Source organism: Chionomys nivalis, chromosome 25 (assembly GCF_950005125.1).
Source record: "Chionomys nivalis chromosome 25, mChiNiv1.1, whole genome shotgun sequence".
In the NCBI taxonomy this organism is placed as follows: Eukaryota; Metazoa; Chordata; class Mammalia; order Rodentia; family Cricetidae; genus Chionomys; species Chionomys nivalis.
The window spans coordinates 26,195,970-26,214,598 of record NC_080110.1 but is presented as its reverse complement, the minus strand read 5'-3'; the positions used below and the strand labels follow the sequence as shown (position 1 = coordinate 26,214,598).

General features: G+C 39.2%; 1 protein-coding gene across 3 annotated transcripts in view; it reads right to left on the bottom strand.

Annotated features, from left to right (window-relative positions):
* Positions 1–18,629, bottom strand: part of Ptprr (protein tyrosine phosphatase receptor type R) — a 231,502-nt gene that overhangs the window by 99,467 nt on the left and 113,406 nt on the right. Inside the window, exons 1-3 of one of the 3 annotated variants that reach the window (XM_057758052.1) lie at positions 14,559–14,680; positions 1,273–1,386; positions 98–253 (exon numbers count right to left, since the gene is read on the bottom strand). In XM_057758052.1, the coding sequence (XP_057614035.1) occupies positions 98–253; positions 1,273–1,377 (261 nt within the window). In that variant the 5' untranslated portion in view covers positions 1,378–1,386; positions 14,559–14,680. Of the gene's footprint in view, positions 1–97; positions 254–1,272; positions 1,387–14,542; positions 14,681–18,629 lie in introns of those variants that run through there. The other 2 variants (XM_057758050.1, XM_057758049.1) reach the window with 2 other exon arrangements.

Sequence of the window (18,629 nt, the reverse complement as noted above, 5' to 3'; positions counted from 1 at the left end):
AGGGCTTTCGTCTCAAAGCTTCACGGGTTGGATTAGCAAATCCTGCTAAACTGCAGTTTTTTTTTTTCCTTTTAATGAACTCCGTGCAATGCCATACCTCAGGGGAGATGTCTGTAATTCCAAACTGCCGTAAATTCTGCTGCAAAACATCGACGTTAAGTGAACGCAGCACTTCTTCAGCCTGCAGGGCTTGCGGGTCTCCCGGTTTCCGGTTCACAGGAGATACAAACAACTCGACTTGGCGCTTCTTTTCCTGGTGAACACCGTTGGGGTATGTTAAAGACAACCGAAAAACGGTGGGGGAAATGTGCACCTGTTCCTTACAAATACTGAAGTCAGGTTTCGAGAATTAAGTCATGGCAGAGAACGATGTGAACTGACCAGTCACTCACAGAATTTCTGTAGCCAGTGTGAAATACAAAATTTTCGAATGGCCTGACTTTGGTTAGTTAGCACTCAGAATGTGAAATTTCATATTTCACTAGATAATAACTTATTGTTGGTCTCAAATTTTAATTAATTAAATATATATATATATTTTATATATATAATATATATATATATATATATACATATATATCTGTTCTTAACTTCAGAAGGTATCCTGATGGTTACATTGGCTAACATAGGCTGACCCTGATGTCTGCATCCTCCTGCCTCAGCCTCCTTAGTGATAGAATTACAGGTGTGTACTAACTTAACATATATTTCTCAGATGCTTCCTGAATACTTATGCTTAAAGACATAGTTTAAAGTCAAATGAGTTAGATAAATCCTGGACTGGAGAGATGGTTCAGTGGTTAAGAGCACTAGCTGCTCTTCCAGAGGTCTGGAGTTCAATTCCAGCAATCACAACTATCTGTAATGAGATCTACTGCCCTCTTCTGGCAGGGAGGCGTACATGCAGGCAGAACATAGTATACAGAATAAATAAATCTTACTTTGAAAAAAAAAAAAAACGCGAGCGCTGGTCAGTGGTGGCGCATGTTTTCAATCCCAGCATTTGGGAGGAAGAGGCAGGCGGGTCTCTGAGTTTGAGGCCAGCTCTGGTTTACAGAGCGAGTTTCTGGACAGGCTCCAAAGCTACAGAGAAACCCTGTCTCAAAAAACAAAAACAAAACAAAAACCCAAAACAAAATAAACAAACAAATATGGCATGCTTTTATAAAACTATATCTACAAAAATAGGTAATATGGTAACTCATCAGTCATGGAGACTTTGATGATGAAAAGCCAGTTTGAATTCTGGGAATGTGAAAGTTTGCTTCTTACAATGAGACGGTTGATGTGCACTTGCTGGGGTAAGAGTCCCAGCGCTGCTGCTACTCCTTGGCGGAAGATCCGAAGCAAGGTTATGTTCAGCTTGGTTATATCCATTTGCAGTGTCTGGAAAACAAAGTCAGAAAATATACAAGCTCAAGTGAACACAGCATTTTGGACAGCCAGTTCGTCACTCATAACTGGCTACAACAGTTTGGGAGTGTTTGTAAATTCACATTTTGGGTGCAAATATTGATACAAATAAAATCATAGACACACTTTATGTGAAATTTTACATGGTATTAGTTAAAACATGGTACACAATGCAATAAAACAACTCATCTAGTTATTTAAAAACATAAGTAAAATGGTCATTTTAAGATGAATTCCATTGCAATATGGCCTAACCTACTTCGCTCTTCTTTTAGATGACAGAATGAAGTCTGTGGCCAAGCTTGTTTCTAAGCTGAAGTCACCGAGAAGGATGCTATGTAAGTTCCATAAGGCTTGAGCTGGCAGTTTCTCTATATAGCAATCTGCTGCCAATGCCAGGCAAACAAATTGAGGTGCAGTATGTATTTACTCTGGTGGAGAAGCTGGTGATACTAATGATGTGATCTAAGGTAGACTGTGCTCATTCATCGCTTGGGAAAACACTCTTAACAAGTCTAAACAGTAAAATGTTTCAGATTTACAAACCACCTTTGATAGTAGTAATACAGCCTAAGACAGCAGTGCTTCTGCTCTACTTAAACCAGGGAAGAATTTACTGTGTTTTCAAAATTGAACCATGAGGCTCAAAGAGTTGGTTCAGCAGAGGAAAGCACTTCAGGCTTATCCAGAGGACCCAGCTTCTGTTCCCAGCCTCTGTATCAGCAGCTCACAACCATCTATAACTCCAGTTCCAAGGGATCCCACACCCCTATCTGGCCTTCCTAGACACCTACACAAAAGTGACATGCACACACACACACACAGAGAGAGAGAGAGAGAGAGAGAGAGAGATCTTAAAAACCTGCCTTATGGTGATTCAAGATAAGTACTTTTAAGAAAGGGAAACTGAATCTTATGCATTTCTTGTATTCTATTATTGCTGAGTTCATTGTTTTGAGAGGAGTAGGTTATGTATAACTTAAGTGTTGGATAGTTCTTCTCATCCATCTGTTGAAGAGATTGCTTCGCATCTATAATCTACTCTAGTGTAAGGAATCTTTAAGGGGGGGACTCTCTCAACTGACTTTAAAAAGGGAATGATGAAATGATATTGCTTTGAGAATTTGTAGGCCTGCTAGGAAGTAATATATCCCCCACATACAAACCTTGTGAGGCTAAATGATTGGAAATGGCCAAGTGCTCGATGTGACAGGAACAGGGGTGTTAACAGTTTGGGAATATAAAAAGGTGTAACGGGTCCCAGTCAAAGTGGTAGGCTGACCTACTTTCTGGACTGCATTTCTACCTTAGGGTATTTTAATGCCTGCATAGGGGTGGGGGCCCTCTATCTTGTTACAGAGGTGAGCAAATTGAGGTTTGAAGCAGAGCAGAGGCTCTAAAAGATTCTGCCTGGTCACAAGCATCTGCTCACTTCTGGGGAAGGCAAACGGAGAATTTCATCAGAAATGATCTGAAAAGCTGTATCAACACCATCAGCAACACTTTTAAAATATTCATGCATTTGTGTTCATGCTATTTATTGTGAAAGAACAGAAATATGTTGTCTTGGGGTTGCAGAGATAAGAGTTTAGATCAAAGTATGAGCAGAGCCTTGTTCCCTCACTTGTATCCAAGGGAGAATCTTCCATGTCTTCTAGTTTCCATTGTTTGGGGGCAAATTTTGGTATTGCTTGTCCTGCAGTACTCACCTTTGTCTGAAGCATCACATGGTTGTTCTGTGTTTTTCCCCTCTTTAAGTAGCTGTGTCCAGTTTTCTCCTTCTATCAGTGCTGATCATATCGAATAAGGAACTCTCCCTACTCTAGTATGACTTTAATAAATTATGCGTGCAATGACCCTACTTCCAAATAAACTCATATTCTTGGTATTAGGGAGTTAGAAGGGGAGTTAAGGATTTTGAGGGGATAAAATTAAACTACACAAAAGGACTAAGTCAGAATTCTTAGAAAAGAAATTGCCAGGTTTTAGCCAGGAAATTAACTAAGAATCTCAATGTTTTTGCTGGTTTCTCTGGCTGTAAGTCTATGCAAACTGCAGGTTCAGCTTAGTCCTAGGTGTTCACCCCTAAGAAGAGCTGCTCTTGGAGAACTGATTGGATGGTCAGACAGAGCCATTAGTGAAACACTTTAGCATAAAAGTGGTGTACATTCTTGATCTGAGTGTAGGTAAAGGTACTGTCAGTACCTAGGTAGGCTGAAGGGAGAGGTTGAAGAACACAGCCACAATTAAAAAGGATTTTTCTTTAGACAAAAGTCTGTCTCGCCCTGCTCTGCAGTCATTCATTCCCAAAGAAACACATACAGGCTTATATTAATCATAAACTGTTTGGCCTATTAGCTCAGGTATATTAACTAGCTCTTACAACTTAAATTCACCCATAGTTCTTGTCTATGTTTAGACACATGGCTTGGTACCTCTTCTCAGTGACACATTCCCATCTTGCTTCCTCTGCATCTGGCTGGTGACCGACTCTCTGCCTTTCCTCTTTACAGAATTATCTTAGTCTGGTTGCCCTGCCTAGACTTCCTGCCTGGCTACTGGCCAATCAGTGTTTTATTAAATCAATGAGAGTGACAAATCTTTACAGGGTACAAAGCATTATCCCACAGCATCATCCCCTTGAGTATTCACTACAGCCTGTCACTACAGTCGACTGAACTTGGGGTTTGTGTCTTCTGTCTTAATAAGATGTGGCCCTCTTCTTTCAGAGAGTGATTCTTTATGGCATGAATATCATGTAATGGCAGCTGTAGATATGGCTCAACAGTTAAAGGCATGTACTGCTTTTGCAAGGGACCCAAGTTTGGTTCCCAGCATCCAAGTCAAATCACCTGTGACGCTAGCTTCTTCTGACCTTGCTGTGCACTTCACTCATGTTTGTATATACTCTGACACAGATACCTGCATATACACTTAATTTAAAAAATAAAACATTTAAAGCTCATGTAGTGATCTGTATGTGTTTGTATATCATTTTCTGTGTTTTTAATTGCTTAAAGCTGCTTCCTGTAAGTCAATAACAGTTTAATATAGAAAGTAAAACTTGATTTAAACCTTCAAGGACCAGCAGGATTTAGATACCAGTGGTGGTTTTCAGTTTATAGTTAGCCTATAGTTTCAAGCTTAATTCTTTTTTCTACCTACTAAAACCCAGTTTACCTGATAGCTCCCAATAACAAAGACTTCCTTTCCTCCTAAAGCCTGTCATGTAAACTGCCGGCATATGGAAGCTGTTGCTAGATCTCAGAGATTGTATGACAGCTATCTACATGACTAAAGGTAAAAGTCTCAGCTAACATCCCTGAAACACTGATGAGCAGCCACTGAGTTCTGGCTTGCCCACTGTGTTTTTCAGGCAGGCTGAGTAGGCAGGCACTGTCTCTGGTCCCCAAGGGCAGGATTTGGAGTTGCAATCAACCCTGGGAACTGAGAGACAAGGGGGTTGTGTAAACCCTTGAGAGCTCAATTCCCAGGGCCATGATTAACAGAGGCTTGTCACTGTGGAAACGGTATTAAAGTCTCAAATGGGAAGTAAAATAGGAACTCAAGATTAAAATCACTCAACAAAACAACTTTGTAAGATGGTAAAAGCTGCGCCTTTGAACCAGAAATTTGAATGACTCAGCTAAATGCACAGAGGTAATCAGCTGAAATTAGAACCCTCTGGCTTGCTGCAGCAAACATTTGAATAATTTGCCTCTGATCTCTGCTTGTCTGAAAGACTTGGATTCCACAGAGCACGCACGGACCTCTGACTATTACCCCATAAACTAAGTGATGCTAAAGTATAGATTAAATAGATATATGTGTATTTGGGGTCCTCATACATGCCAGACAGAATGTGAGTACAAATTTGGAAAAAAGAAAGGATTCTTAACCAATTGACAATTTTATTTAGAACAGAAGAGGAGTGTGGCTTCCTGTAGTTAATGGGTATATACCACCTACGTCTTTGTGAATAGGTGTTGGAAGCGTTTAGCTCCTCCTTCTGTGCTGTTGCATATAGGTTTGAATGAGATAAAGCAGAAATTTCTAAGGCATATAATAAGGCTATAGCTTCATTTTCAAGTTACCATAAAATAGCTTACGGTATATTTTAGTCTGAATTCTAAGCCCCACTTGGTTGTTTTATGATTAAAGATTTCCGTTTCAGGGAGAAATTGAAATTCTAAATGGGAACTTTAAGATATTTTATAGCAATCAGTCACTCACACAGTTGCTATGTTCATGAGTTTGGATCTAAAATGTCCCTCAGAGGCCACATGCTAATGATTTAGTGACCTGGTCCTGAGCCTTAATAAGTGGAGCCTAGTGGGAGGAAGTTAGATCAAACTAAGGTGTCCTTGGAGGACGTCCCCAAGCTCTAGCCCCTTCTCTTTCTTTGCTTACTTACTGTCTCCAGATTTTGAGTAATTTATACTATACCACTGTGCCAAAGGCCCCAAAACAACAGGCCAACTGACCATGGGCTGAAATTTTCAAAAGTGTTATAGTAACAGAAACTAACATATTACATAAGGAAAAATTGGGTGCTAAATCCCTAAAATCCTTGAGAGAAATTCTGTCTCCCTATAGTCGCAGAGAAGTCTACTTTGTTAAGCACCCCCTTCTTGGTCTCAGTGAGTCTCTATTCCTGACTCTGTTCTCAGTCATTGAACCCCTGTATTTGGTTAGGATTTGTATTGGCAAGTGATTTCCAGAACAATTTTTCTACTGTGTCTTTGAAGCTCTCTGAGTAAAGAGCTTCAGTTCCTTTGAAGCGTTTGTAGGGATACTCAGTCCTGTCTTATCGCTCTGTGTTGCCATTTGCTTCTGTTTACATCTGCATTCCACATTTCTATTCTATGCCTTGCTACATAGATATTCCACCTGGGCTTCTGACCCAACATTAAGACACTCAGTCACTTCTTGCTCTCTCTACCCACGACTAAATTGTCTTCTCTTTACATGTTTTATGTGGTGAAGTTTCATATTTGGTAGTCATTTTGACTGACTTCTTTCATATTTTTTGCTATTATGACAGCGAATTGGCAGTGTCTATTCTACTGTCTGTTGTCAGATAATATCTCATCTCTCTGTTTTCTTTCTCAGTCTCTCCTGAATGACCAACCATTTTATCTTCGTCTATATTTTAATCATCTTAGTTCAGATCTGTCGTTGTCATCATCATCATCCTCCTCCTCTCTCTCTCTCTCTCTCTCTCTCTCTCTCTCTCTCTCTCTCTCTCTCTCTCTGTGTGTGTGTGTGTGTGTGTGTGTACGTGTGCATGTGCGTGTGCATGCCCATTTATGCCATGGAAGCATATAGAGGTCAGAAGAACACTCGGCCTCAGTTGGCTCTTTCTTCCTACCATTTGCGTGTTCCAGGAAATTCAACTCAAGTCATCAGGCTTGGTAGCAAGTGCCTTTACTCAGTGAACCTTCTTATTGGCCCATCTAATTAATTTTCCATTATGAACACCATAATGTTACGTCCAAAATGCTAGTCCAGCCAATTGCAATTATAGTCAAAATACTTAAAAGAGCTCTCAATTTTTAAATGGTCTCTGGTTAACCAAACATGAGTGCTCTTCCTGTCTTAACCTCACACACCTATCTATTACGTACATTACACTCTATACATTATAGTCACACCTGAACCTTGTAAACATATTATTTTCTCCCCCATCCTGTAGTCCCTCTCCTTGGAGTCTCGGTTCCTTTCTTAGAAGGATGCTACCATTCTTGTGCTCTTCATTTGAATGCATCTTTTACATAGTTGAATTTCAGTATCTGTTACTTTCAAATGAGGCTCAGGAGTCCTATACTTTTGGAGGCATTTTATCTTTGAAATTATGTTTATGATGCTTTTAGTAACAAATGACATCTTGCCTGGATATTGGATTCTTAATTCAATCTCTATTTTTATTTTTTGCCTTGGAAAGCTGCTGCTATTATTCCAATGACTTCTGGCAATTAAAGTTACTGTAAAATACACCCTGAGTTGAGGCTAGCCTTCTAGTAGATAACTTACTTTTTCTGCCTGTAATCTCATAAGATCCTTTGTCTCTAAATTTAAGCACACACACACACACACAACTTTCTTATACTATTTCCTTGTGTGATAGTTCCTATAATGCAGAATGCCTTTGAAATCTATAGATTCAATGCTTAATTGCAGAAATATTCTTTCTTATGTGACATGTGGATGATTTGCTTCTAAATATTTTAGTCTCACATTCAAATACCAATTGAGCCAATATGTACTGTGTTTCTTTCTAGCCACACTATTTATATAGTCTTCTTGCTAGATGTTTGCATACTTCTGTTCAGGTGACTTTTCTTTCTATCCTGCTCTCTCTGTCCTTTTCATTTCTTTGGTTTCTAATATAGTTTCACTTTCTCTAATGTATTTTTGATTAACTTTTAAACTTTTCCAATTTTATTTATTCTTGAGAAGCTCACATGGTGTTTGATGAAATATAGTCACATACATTCCTAATATCTCACCCCCAACTCCTGCCATATATCTTCAACATGACCTCTCTCAACTCAATGACCCACTAGATCCAGTTACTCCTGCCCATATGTGCTTGGATGTGGGACCACCCACTGGAGAGTAGGAATTCTGTCCGTGGCCGCATTCTCAGAAAAGAATGATTTCTCTCCTCAGAAACTACCTAGGCTAAGGGCTCCACAGAAGGGGTGGGGCTTGAGCATCATCTACCTCATCTGTCCTGGAATTCTTGTTGTCTTGTGTGGGTGACCACATCTATGAGTTCATGAGGATCATAGCTATGTCTTGTCCAGAAGACAGAATTTCACAGCCTTCCCCACATCCTCTGGTTCTTATATTCTTTCTGCCTCTGTGTTCCCTTAGCCTTGTGATAGGTGTCCTATTTAGGGATGAGCTTGGTTTATTTTTTGTTTTCTGTCTTCTTGTCTTTAGGATTTTTCTAGGTAGGTGAACTGCTCAATTGAACACCACCACAAGAGTGGGACCGTGGCTTCTACACAGGACTGGCATTCTCTCCATTGTCTAAACAGGGGATGATACATGTAAAACTTCTCTTGAAAGTTTCTTTGCCTTTTGCACATCTCTTAAAATACTTTATTTTACCCATGAGTTTAGTCTTCCTTTCTCTGTCTTTCTATCTCTGTCTCCCTTTCAATCCTCCACTGATTTTCTATCATATAAGAATTATATTAACTACGTGGGTCTTCAGGCACTACTTGGTCTGGCCCTGTTAACTCTGATTGTTTCCTAATATTCCCCATCCAGGTCGTTCTGTCCTCACAGGGCCTCAGCAAACAATGAGCATTTTGACTGAATGGCCTTGATTTTAATTTGCCCGCTGCTTAAAGATTTTTCAACACTTGTGTGTGGCAACTCTTTCTGATCTTTCAGCTCTCTATTTAAATTTCATTTCCATAGAGAAGCCTTCCAGTGTAACTGGTCTCTGCCACATTATTCTATTTCTGGATGGTATTTATCATTAACCAACATGTTGTATTTACTAGTTTTTATTCTCTCAATAAAACTCTATTATATGGAAACTTGTCTATCTGGTTCTCTGACATCTCCCCCATTACCAGGCACATAGTAAGCATTGAATAAATCTTTGTACAGCTAAAGAATTAGAACCATAATAATCAACACTGTGCTGTTACTTACGTGGTAGGCTTAGGAAGGGTGATGGAAAACAGGACTCTGCTCTAGGTGGGTTCTGCTCAGTTGAGAAATAGGCACTTTAGAAATATGCAGAATTGATTTTGAATATTTCACATTTTATATATAATACAGTTCTGATGCCTTGATCATTATATATTTAAGGGAAGCAGAAAAAGATCCAAAGATAATCTTTTTTCTGTTTTTTAATTGAAAATAGATTTTTTTATACACTATATTCTGATTATTTTTCCCTCTCTCAACTCCTCCTAGATCATCTCCACCTGTCTTCTCATCCCAGTCCACAACTGTTTGAAGATAATTTCTATGCAAAGTTAATTGTATTTCCATATTCCTGTTGTTTTGGTTTTGGACATAAATATTCTATTGTAGTTATGGATCACAGAATTCATGTATTTGGAGGCCAGGGAGGTGGCCCAGTGGTTATGAATATGTACTGACCTTTCTGCAGACTGGAGTTCAGTTCCCAGCACCCCACCCAGTGGCTCGCCATTGCTCGTGATGACAGCTACAGAAAATCCACCATCCCCTGGCTTTTGTGAGCATGTGTATTCACATGCACACGCCCCCACATAGGCAGATATATATATATATATATATATATATATATATATATGAGAAAATAAATCTTTGCTATTTAGTTAACACAAATTATGATGCAGGTAATGGGCAGTAGTGAGTGAGAAGACAGACATAAATTTCTTGTTTGTTAAAGATAAGACATGGGGCAGGATTCTCTTGACTTTTGTGCTTACACAATTAGAAGCTTTTGTCCTGTCTACTTTGGAAATTGCTACAATGACAGGATAATCTAACAAATAATTGTGCTTGCATGTTTAGAAGCTGCAAGTAGGTAAGCAAATACCAAATAGGTTTTCTGCATCAATAAATTATAGTTAGGAACACAGGATGATGAGAAAGATTTGGGGCCAATCTGGAATGGGTAATTTGTATCGAACCCGAACTCTCTTGGAGTTTATATATCAAATGGGGTTAATACATGCATTTTTTCTTACTAGAATAACTTTTAAAACTCTGGGAAACACATAAAAATTTAGGGAGAAAAAATGGCAAATAGCTAGAAAACTGGCAGATGACAGATCCTTGGTAGACTTAGCTTTCACCAATATGAATTTATTGTATATTAACACTGAAAACAATTCTCTCAGTGAGCTTCTTCTCTGCATATTCAGAACAAAGAGAAATGGAGTAGTGACTTCACTGCTCAAATGGAGGCCCAAAGCTTATTGACTAGAACAATTAATAACATCAGGGCAGAAAGTGGCCTGATTGTGTTGGGCCACTTTATTCTGATTGATTTTCACATCTATCAAGGAGTTTTAGCTGAAAGTCAAGCAGGCAATCAGAAAAGAGGAAAACACAATGCTCAAACTATTTCATTGCCACAAAATTATGTATTTTGTTTTATATGTGAGTCAGAATATCAGGCTTTAAGAAAGTCTGCAGACTCTGCCTCTCCACCTCTCTTCATTCTTCCACCAGTTCAGTAGGGTATGGAAGAGTCTTTATAGTTGTTGGTTTAAATTTATATTCGTCTTGCTTCTTTTTCTCCCACTGCAAATTCAATGCCAATAAGAAAGCATCCAAATTTAGCAACTTAGGTCAGAATCCCTTAGCTGATTCATCTGGAAAGCCCTGTATAACCTAGTTTTCTCTTTATTTCATTAATCTCCTCTGTTTTAATTTTACCTCTTAATTAGTGCCCTCTTTCACTCATCTTGTCCTGTGATAAGCCTTTCTCTTTTGCCTCCAAAGATTTCTTCAATCTACTAGTTAGACCTTTTGTATACATTTCCCTGAAATCTAAATTTATATAATTATAGTAGGCTTTATCATAATTATAAATTATTTTTTAAAAATCATGAAGTGATAAGAACCTTGACCTTCTTGAGTACATATTCACTGGGGGAGAAAGAGCTTGTATAAATTACAGAATTTATACTGCATATTCTTATGATATGTCCGTCTTTGTGCTTTGTGATTTTGTATTTATCTAAACTTGTAGAAAGTTACACACACACACACACACACACACACATGGTGAGAGTGAGCGCACAAGAGATATAGGCTTAATACAAAACTCAAGATGGAAGAAAAGCAGTGACTTAACCCTGATTAAATTTATCCTGTGTACAGTCAGTGAACGTAAGAGCCAGTTACTTGCTTCAACAGACTTTGCAAGTCTCATTATTGTACGTTCCGGTCAACAGAAGTTTCTGCTTTCATCTCCCTGATTATGTTTCCTCTTCTGTATTGTTATTTTCGCCTATTGTTATTCCTTGTGTTCTCTTTCAATCTCCCTTGGGTTGTTTCTACTTCTCTTGTTCCTTCAGCATTTCTCACTCCGGGGGCAGAAGATGGCAGTCAAAGTGTGAGCTGAAAGCGGCTCAAATTCGTTCCAGGCAGGAAAACCGTGTGCAGACAAATCTTGTTTGGGAAAACGAGGTCAGACACATTTAGGTTTCTAGGGTGAACCTCCTCATGATAATAAAACTTGACAGGTGTGGTGGCGCAGAGTTTTAATCCCAGTAATGAAGAATCTCTGTGAGTTCAAGGCTAACCTGATCTCTGTAGCAAATTCCAGGCCAGCGAGGGCCACGTAGTGAGACTCAGTTCCACCCAACTAACCAACCAACCAACCACCAAAACTCCGACAATAACAAAAAGACAAAACAGCAAACAACCGAACAAAAAAAGATAAATTTCTAACTATTGCTGCTCTGACTGCCTCACTCACAGAGCGAGCCTGAAAGACAAATAAGACTAAATAAGACTTCCCACCTCGTCCTCCAACATGAGTGAAGACGAGATATAAGCCTTAAATATTCCAGAAAACTTGCTTTCTAGTCAGAAACTGAGGTTGTTTTAAGCCACAAAATTTATAGATACCTTCTTATTAAAATGAAGAAATTATTAATTTACACTGACCATTGGTGCTTTTTTTTTTTTTTTTTGACATTAGTGAAAGAGTCAGATGGCTATCTCTCCTTTTTTCTTTTTAATGCTCTGGTATTCAGGCAACAGGGGGTTATTATTTCCAGACTTGAAAGTGATCACATATAAAAGTTGAGCCACAAAAGGGCAGGAGACCACACACAATCTGTGAAACCACATCTGAGTGACTTGGAGTCTAACCCTGCATGGGTAGATGCCACACATTTCTTTCCTCTCAATTCCCACCATGGAGGAGTTCATGTTTCACTTCAGTGAGGGTCAGAGGGCTTTGCTTTCCTTCATCTGGTGAGCTACAAGATTCTCCAAGAAACTCGATAAAGAGGCATGTGTTTTTGCGATGCAACTAAAAATGCTATGGTTGACCGTCCTCAGTAATCTTGATTATTTTTCTGTCACAGTGGGCATTAACAATTTTCTGTGTAACTTAAAGTGAATAAAGACAGAGTCTGGGATAAGTTTTAGTACGCCCATGGTTCTTTTATCTGTAGAAGGAGATGGCAACATAATACTAATCACGTAATTTCCCCACACTGTGTTATTTCTGTGACTTGTACTTGGAGAGACATTTTATTTCTAGAAAAGCAAGATTCTGAGTGTTGCTGTCTGCAACAAAGCATTTATCCGCAGCATGACTGTGCCAATTTCATCTTAGTACATCTCCATCCTTACGGTGGAACTCTTTTTATCCCTTTTAGTAAGGGCTGAGGCTGTAATGTTTCTTAGGATTGCTCTATCTGTGACTCAATTATTAAATTGTCCCAGAGAAGGAAATGAATTGATCAAAAGAACAAAGAGGCTATACATAACATGTTCTTCCTTATTACAACTAAATATAGAAATGGCTAATCTTATACTGTACAAGTTAACATTAATTATTAACTGAGTGATTCATGGTGATTATTTAAAAAATAAGTTGAAGATTGTGGACTCTGTAGGGGAAGGTATTTTGGTATCGGAAATTAAAAAGCCTTTGGAGCTTTACTATCTAGTAAGTAAAACTTTAAATAGATAATAAACCTCTGCATATTATACACACACACACACACACACACACAGACATAAGTTTGTGTGTGACTGTGTATATGGTAGACACTAAAATAAAATCATTGAAAACTCTCTTCTTTATCCTTAGTCTATAATATGGCTGCTAAACCTAACCGTCTTCATATTAAACATATTAACATATATTTAATATTATATATAATACATTTAACCTACATGTAAATGTGTTTGTGTGTATGTATGCGTGTATAGATATTAAAAGAAAATCATTGAAAACTCCCTTCTTTTTCCTTTCTCTAAAATCTGGCTGCTGAACCTCAAATGCTGCTTTGAAATTTTGGCCCTCATTTGACTTTATTATCTGCTCATGTTTCCTACTAGAGATCCACTCAAAAGAAAAAAAGATCTGGCAGCCCTGTATTTTAAAGGAAATGGAGCTTGATTTCTTGAGTCAAATGATTTATCTGGGCTATCCTGGGTGATTATTCTCTGCAATATTAGATCTAACAGGAAGTTAATCCAATTTTATTATAACGGTGGATGGAAATACCAACTACATTATTTTTGACATTGTTGTTTATTCTTAAGGATCACAGATAAAATCAAAATTGTCCATAACTTTGTATCAATACCAGAGACATTAATACTATTTTGAACATTCAAACTACATTCTCATTTTTCATCTCTGTATGCCCAGACTCTAGAACACAGTGGGAATTCAATACATATATTTTGAGACAAATCTGTGTAAACATTTTGTGAGAGTCTCTTTATCTGAGAATATTGCCTTCTATGCAGATTAACTAATGAAATCATAGATAAATTTTAATTAGAGCCAAAATTATTGTGAATGCTACGAAAATTGAAAGTCAAGTTTCTTGATTCACTGAAGGAAAACAGGGGAGCTTCCGTTCCCAGTTGAGAACTAGGCTAGGGCATTTCATATAAAAAACATTTATTCATCAGTCTCCAGATCACAACAGAAGATACTGACTGGCATTTTAGTGAAGTCTGCATGTAAAAATGTCTAGATTTCCTAGCTCAGCTCACTGTAACCCCTTCTTCACTTTCTAATTATTATAAATTCGGTCATCTTTCCCCAAATGTCAGTGTGGTAAATACACTGAACAAAACGGAGAGAATGTCTGTTTCGCTTACTCTATCAAACTCTCGGGTTGTGTTCAAATGGGTGCATTTGTCATCCCGTTCTTTGGAGGTGGTTGTTGGTTCTGCACGAGACTCCAGAGGATGGTAAGTCAATGCTGCAAAGATACACTGAATAACTTCATAGGGTTTTTTTTCATCTCAGACTTAAAGGCTAAATATGTTTCTCTGAGAATCAAAAAGGGGTCTCCTCTGCTGACTCACTTAAACAGCCACTGACAGAAATCCCAATGTTTTTGCTCCTGACCTCACGGCATGACCCAGACCACCTTCTACCCATCCCGATGGATTTTCTTACCGGATTGGAAACTGACCGAATGTTGTGATGTATCCGACTTCCATTTGTATTCTTCATGTTATTCCCACACCATTGCAAACTCGCCTAATCACAAAGCCTGGGAGCTGAGCTGAAGCCTCCTTTAGTCACCTGGCGCTCACTGGCTGCTATTTCTAGAGACACTGCTGAGCCCTGTCTACAGCCACAGCCGGTGCTTTCCCAGGAGACCCTCCAGGTGCTCGCCGTTTCAAGAGTTTACTAGCCTAGAAATTCGTGGATTTGTTTCCCCCATGGTGGTTAACAAAACTGTAAAGTGGGAATTTTATGAACTGTGGACAACATATGTTGCATGAGAAAAATGTTTCCTTTTTTTCTTTTAAAAGAAAATAGTATATTTATGAGATCTTTTCAGAAAAAAAAAAACACCATGTTCATGAATAATTTTCTTACTGGGTAACAGGGGTCTCACACAGATCTGATTTTAACTCTCTTTATTACTTAGGAAATGGAGATTAATATTCACATAAGAGGAAATTAAAATGACGGATTACATGCCCAAGTAATGAGTTGGAGACTCAAATATATGCTGGTCTGATTCAAAAACTATTTTTCCCTACCATACATATCATTTGTGTTTAACACATAATTCAAAATAAATGATTATTATAATTATTTCTTATTAGCAAAGTATCTAGTTTGAAAACAATTAAGATAGAACAAAGGAAAGGAAAACATTTTCTTTGTCTGTAAGTGCTAAGATCATTCTCTTTGGGTACCAGTATCTAAACCCTTTGAGAATCCCACTATGACATAAAGATTCATGGCATAACTCGAGTAAGACTTCAATAAAGCTTAATTCTTTATACATGACTGCTAGTAAGGTAAATCAATTTTTAAGAGACCAGAGCACCCCTAATAGTCTTAAAATGTTCATGATCTTTGACCGAATAATTCTCCACCTGAGAAAAATGTATCTTAGTGAAATGCAGTCAGTGAATAAAATAAGATTTTATTGGTTAAATTTTATTTTAAAATAACCAGAGGAAGCTTTAAAGAACATCACTAGCCAAAGCATAAATAAATTTTGGTATGTCAATGGGAGGCAATTGTTGGCTGACTCTTCTGTTATTGATTGGAGCCTATCTACTAGATCTTTCTGGTATACCTCAAAAGTCTTGAGATAGTCTTCATACTAAAACAAAGGCGTTGGGGTTCAGTGGAATACATACATAACCTTAGCATGTAAGAGGCAGAGGCAGGAGGAGAAGCATAGTGAGCCTGGGCTACAGTGTGGAGACTGATTAAAAAAAAAAAAACAAGCAGCCGGGCGGTGGTGGTGCACGCCTTTAATCCCAGCGCTCGGGAGGCAGAGGCAGGCGGATCTCTGGGAGTTCGAGGCCAGCCTGGTCTACAAGAGCAAGTTCCGGGACAGGCACCAAAGCTCCAGAGAGACCCTGTCTCGAAAAACCAAAAAAAAAAAAAAAAAAAACCAAAAAAAAAAAACCAAAACCAAAACAACAACAAAAAACAAGCAAAGACCCATCTAAAGCTACACAAACCAAGAGGCTTTCTCAGTCAGCTACTCTTTACTCCTCATGCTACCCTTTATAAGGGAAACCGTTGCACCATTGTTTTTAATTCCTTTTCCTGTCTGCCTGTCCTATAACTTATTATTTTTCATTTCTTTCTCTCTGCTAGAGTCCTAAGTCAGAGGCCTGATCCTGGGCTCTAACATGTCAGGCCCAGCCATTTGCCCCAAGGAAAACCATAAAAAGTAATATGAAATAGCAGGAAAGAATTTTAATCCAAATGGTCACTTGGTGAAGATCCAAATTAGGCATCCCAGTCTAGCTGTGAGGACTGACATAAGATTTAGGTGCAAACAGAAGAAAAATTGGGACAGTGGGGGTAGGTGGTCTCATAATAGTAAGCAGCCTTGGTTAGTGGCCTGGTTGTTCATATTCTCAGTTCCAGCTCTGCGAACTAGCCTGTGGGCCAATGCAGTTTTATTGATATGATTATACCTGCCCGGGAGATAGTCTCATAGGGTGACCTGTTTCTCAGCGTCTGCTGTTCCTGGAATCCAAAGTGACTGCAGGCTCAGAGCAATGACTACAGACTTCCAGAAACCCTTTTCTGAGTCTGGACCATGACGTTATAAAAGCTGATATTAAGGTCACTCAGTTACTTGAACCTTTGTGCCTTTGGGATTGAGTGAGGTGAGACAATCTGTTGGATGTCATCAGTATTTAGGCTCTCTCTCTCTCTCTCTCTCTGATTGATTAGCTAGCATGCCATCTGCAGAACTGAGCAGGCTACTATTCCACAGGAAAGGTGACAGGTACAAACTAAGGGGAGAGACGCAGGAGTTTATTATGAGGTTGTTTTTTGTCTTTGTTTTACTTTTCACCGTGTCCCTGCAAGAGAGGAATTGGTGAGGCTCAAACAAGGACTCTGATTTGGAGCAGTTTCTAAGTACCAGTTTTGGCACTGGCTGGCAGGAAATCAAATGTGAGTCGCCATCTCCACCGTTTGGTCCTCAGTTCTCATCCTGTTAACCCAGCATCAGCATTGGCATCGACATTAGCATCAGCAGGAACACCAACACTAGCATCAGCATCCGCATCAGCATCAGCATCCGCATGCCACCTCACAGATGACGCCTCCCTTCTCCTGAGGGTCTTTCCTAGGCTCTAAGACCTTACACTCTATTTGCGTTGCTTCTCTTTCAACAGTCCTTTTCAAACCTCTTTTATTTCCCCTCTTCGTCTCCCCAGATTTTATACACTGGAGAGTCCAGTGCTCAGTCATTAGTCTCTTCTCCATCTCAAACTAACCAGAACTCCTCCCTGAGAGCTCAAGGTTTGTCCGTCCAATGGGGGACCGGCACACCCATTCAGATGTCAGCCTTACTCTTCTGACTTCTGCGCTCCCCACCTTCACACAGGATTGGGTCCTTCCTCTTTTCTCTTCTTCATTCTAACTGGCACCTTGAGTCTTCCAGTGTTCAAGTAAAAAAAAAAAAAAAAAAAAAAAAAACCAAATAAAACAAAAACACAGTATCATTCTTTCTTTTTCTTAAGTCCTGCTATTGGTAGCTGACATCTGTCCTGCCTATGAAAAACACTCACATCAGAATCACCGCCAGCAATCTGCACCACTGCTACCCCAGGTCCAGCATACAGATCATAGCGGCAAGCTTCTAAGTGGTTTCTCTGCTTCCAGGTTCCTTTGGCCTCTGCACAAAGCCAGAGAGACTTTTTTTTTAAAATTACAAATTAGATCATGTCAGTACTATCTTAAAACTCTCTGGGGGCAACTCAACTTATTCAGAATAAAATTAGAATCTGACATGGCCCTATTTGAGCCCTGCCTTAGAAACTCCTGCCTCTATCTCTGCCATTTCCCCTTATTTCCAGTATACTTTTTTCTTTTCATGGGTAAATTTGTGTGCTTTGAGAGCATGTGTCTGTGTACATATGTGTGTATGTGTTTGTACATGTATAGGTACACACGTGTTAAGTACATGTTTGTGTGTATGCGTGTGGAGGTCAGAGGCTGCTGTTAGAAATCTTCCCCAACGCATCTTCCACCATATTTTCTGAGAGACAGTATATTAGTCAAACCTAGAGCAACCTGAGAAGGTTAGCCTAGCTAGCGAATTTATTCTAGGGATCTGTCTTCCAAAACTTGGGTTCGAAGTAGGGTGCCACAGTCACCCTGAATTTACACGGATTCTAGGGATCTGAACTCAGGTTCTCCTGATTGCGTAGCAAGGGTGTTAACTGAGGAACCATTCCTCAACCCCCTCTTCCGCTCCTCCTTTCCCTTCTAGCTACAGACTCTTGCATGAGTGCCCTCACCATGAGAAACTTACCCTAAGATACTGTGGGTCCCAGTGGAGTGGGTCTCAATTCAGATTTCCACTAAAACACTATTTTCACAGAGGTCTGCATAACTAGATTATTTAAAAATATTGTATTGTCTGTCACTGTCCTACTTGTATATTTTTCCTTAGTGCTTCCTATCCAGGATGGATTATCTACTGTACCTGCTTGAAGGTTGTGAGCCTGCACCTAGTGGGATGCTGGGAATGGAACTCAGGTCC